This window comes from Prosopis cineraria, unplaced genomic scaffold, assembly GCF_029017545.1.
Source record: "Prosopis cineraria cultivar Desert tree isolate PC_DT_omini unplaced genomic scaffold, ASM2901754v1 PC11, whole genome shotgun sequence".
Classification (NCBI taxonomy): Eukaryota; Viridiplantae; Streptophyta; class Magnoliopsida; order Fabales; family Fabaceae; genus Prosopis; species Prosopis cineraria.
Genome location: NW_026555342.1, coordinates 33,689,207 through 33,691,725, shown reverse-complemented (window position 1 = coordinate 33,691,725; position 2,519 = coordinate 33,689,207). Strand labels below are relative to the sequence as shown.

Below are 2,519 nucleotides of genomic sequence, written 5' to 3'. Positions count from 1 at the left end.
ACATTTTTCATAAATATAACCTTTATTTTGTTTAATAACACCACAACATCAACCATTGAAAGTCGCACCTCAAGTAAGTCATGGCAACATTTCAATGATAGCTCAAAAACTGATGATATATGAGGTAATATATTATCAATATTTTGATGTTCTCTATACAGCAAATTGGCATCTAGAATATTGGTGATTGAAAGCGGTGTTGATTTGCTAACCTAATGCTTTAAACTTAATCCTTCAACAAACATTTGATCTGTTGGCTTCTTCCTTGTAAACGTTTCCATAAGCAAAATGCCATAAGTATACACATCTCCTTTGACAAAAACAACTCCTTTTGATCCATACTCTGTTGAATAGTTAATATAAAAGTAATAATATCAAAAACATAAGGTTTGGGGTTAAAATAAATACAAATCTTCACATATGATAAAGACAATAAATACTTTCTAGTAATAACATATAAATTTTATATAGTATAACAACATAAAAGAACACACAAATAAATCCCAAATAATATTATTAATCATTACTTGGCACCATATAACCAATAGTAGCTAAAGTTTTGGTATAAATGTGTAGTTGTCCTTCACCAAACAATTTAGCAATACCAAAATCACTAAGATGAGCCACCATATTTTTGTCCAACAATACAATGCTCGGTTTCACATCACTGTGGACAACAAGTATAGAAGAGCCATGATGAAGATACTCCAATACAGTTGCTACATTAATCATTATATTTAACCTTTGTAGGACATCTAAACAATAGTTATGAGAGTACAACCATCTGTCAAGACTCCCATTTTCCATGAATTCCATTATTAGAGATTTGAAATGATCATTTGAGCAACAATTGATTATTTTAATTAGATTGCGATGGTGTAAAGTACACATGGCAGCACATTCAATATCAAAACCTCTCAAGGCATCTTCCAAATGTGAGTTAAATACTTTGACGGCAACTATTTTTTCATTTGGAAGAATTGCTTTATATACTGATCCAAAACTTCGAAGCTAAGGAGATTACTCTCATCAAATCCATTTGTTCCACGTAGAAGCTCATAATATGATATCCTAATTGGTGTCCCCAAATTTGTTAAATCCCTACGGATTGAATAATTGACATTATCTCTCTTATGCTTAAGAAAGAAAATGCATGAAACAACCAAAATGACAACAATGATTGGCAATGAGCATTTTACTAATAACATCACTTTGTTTGCTATGTGCTTGTGTCCTTCCTTGCATGATTGGACTTGGAATTGGGGTTTCCCACAAAGATCTCTGTTCATCATAAAAGATTCAGCAGTAAAATTTTGGAAAGGCCCACTATCTGGAATTTCCCCACATAGTAACTTATAGGAAAGATCAAGGTATTTAAGATTGACTAATGACTCCAAAGACTTTGGAATCACACCAAACAAGTAATTATGGGAAAGATCCATAAACTCCATGCTTATCATTCCCTTGAACGAATCAGGAATAGGCCCTTGTAATTTGTTTTCGGCCAAAGAAAGGTTTGTTAGAGTTTGCAAGCCACCAATAGTTGGAGGAATGATTCCTGATATTTGATTTCTGGACAAATTCAATACTAAAAGTGCTCTCAGGTTTGATACCTCATGTGGAATTGATCCACTCAAGGCATTACACGATAAGTCTAGAGCCAAGATATCAATGAGACTACACAAAGATGAGGGCATATGAGACACAAATTTGTTAGAATTTAGATATACCTTTCTCAAAGAAGTATTCCCAAGGCACTCTGGAACCATTCCTGAAAGCATGTTATTGGCAAGATACAGCTCACTCAAACTTTTGATTTGATAAAGTTCATTTACTATGGACCCTTGCAATTTTTTGTTACTAAGACTTAAATGTTGAAGGCTTCGTAATTTGCTGAATGTTGCAGGGATGAACCCATTCAAATCATTACCATCAAGATATTTGCCACCAAGTTGCTTAAATTCCCAAGTACATTGGGTATAACCCCAGTAAATTTATTAAAAGACAAATATAATACAGTGAGCTTTGAAGCATTTGAGATGCTACTTGGAATGTGTCCAGAAATTTCATTCCATGACACCACTGATTCTTTAAGTTGGGAAGGCCCGTTCCTAAATATGATGGGAGAAGGCCAGAGAGGAAGTTCACTCCAAGGTATAGGCGTCTCAATGATGAAATGTTGAATATATTGAAAGGAATAGGTCCACTCATATGATTTGATCCCATAACTAAGATTTCAAGTTTAACAAGATTTCCTATTTCCTTGGGTGCAAAACCTGGAAAAACAAAAATTGATAGGTAATAACTTGTTTATAACCGAATGAACTTAAAAAAAAAAGGTTATATTTTTTTATATAATAAAAAAATGAACTTTTTAATTGTTTTCAAGTCTTTGTAACAGATTTAAAATTTAAAATTTTAATAAAATCATAAAATTCCTTTGACGAGTGACAAGGTTATAAGATTTATTTTTAAAATTAAGTTTTTCCAGGTAGTAATTATTGAATTGATCGTTTAAT

General features: G+C 32.4%; 1 protein-coding gene across 1 annotated transcript; it reads right to left on the bottom strand.

The window, feature by feature from the left end:
* Positions 1-212: 212 nt before the first annotated feature.
* On the bottom strand, positions 213-1,769 carry LOC129286476 (LRR receptor-like serine/threonine-protein kinase EFR). The gene is made up of 2 exons (XM_054922436.1): positions 1,025-1,769; positions 213-343 (listed from the first exon to the last, which is right to left on the bottom strand). The coding sequence occupies exons 1-2, from the start codon at positions 1,767-1,769 to the stop codon at positions 213-215; spliced, it is 876 nt and encodes a 291-aa protein (XP_054778411.1).
* Positions 1,770-2,519: the final 750 nt, after the last annotated feature.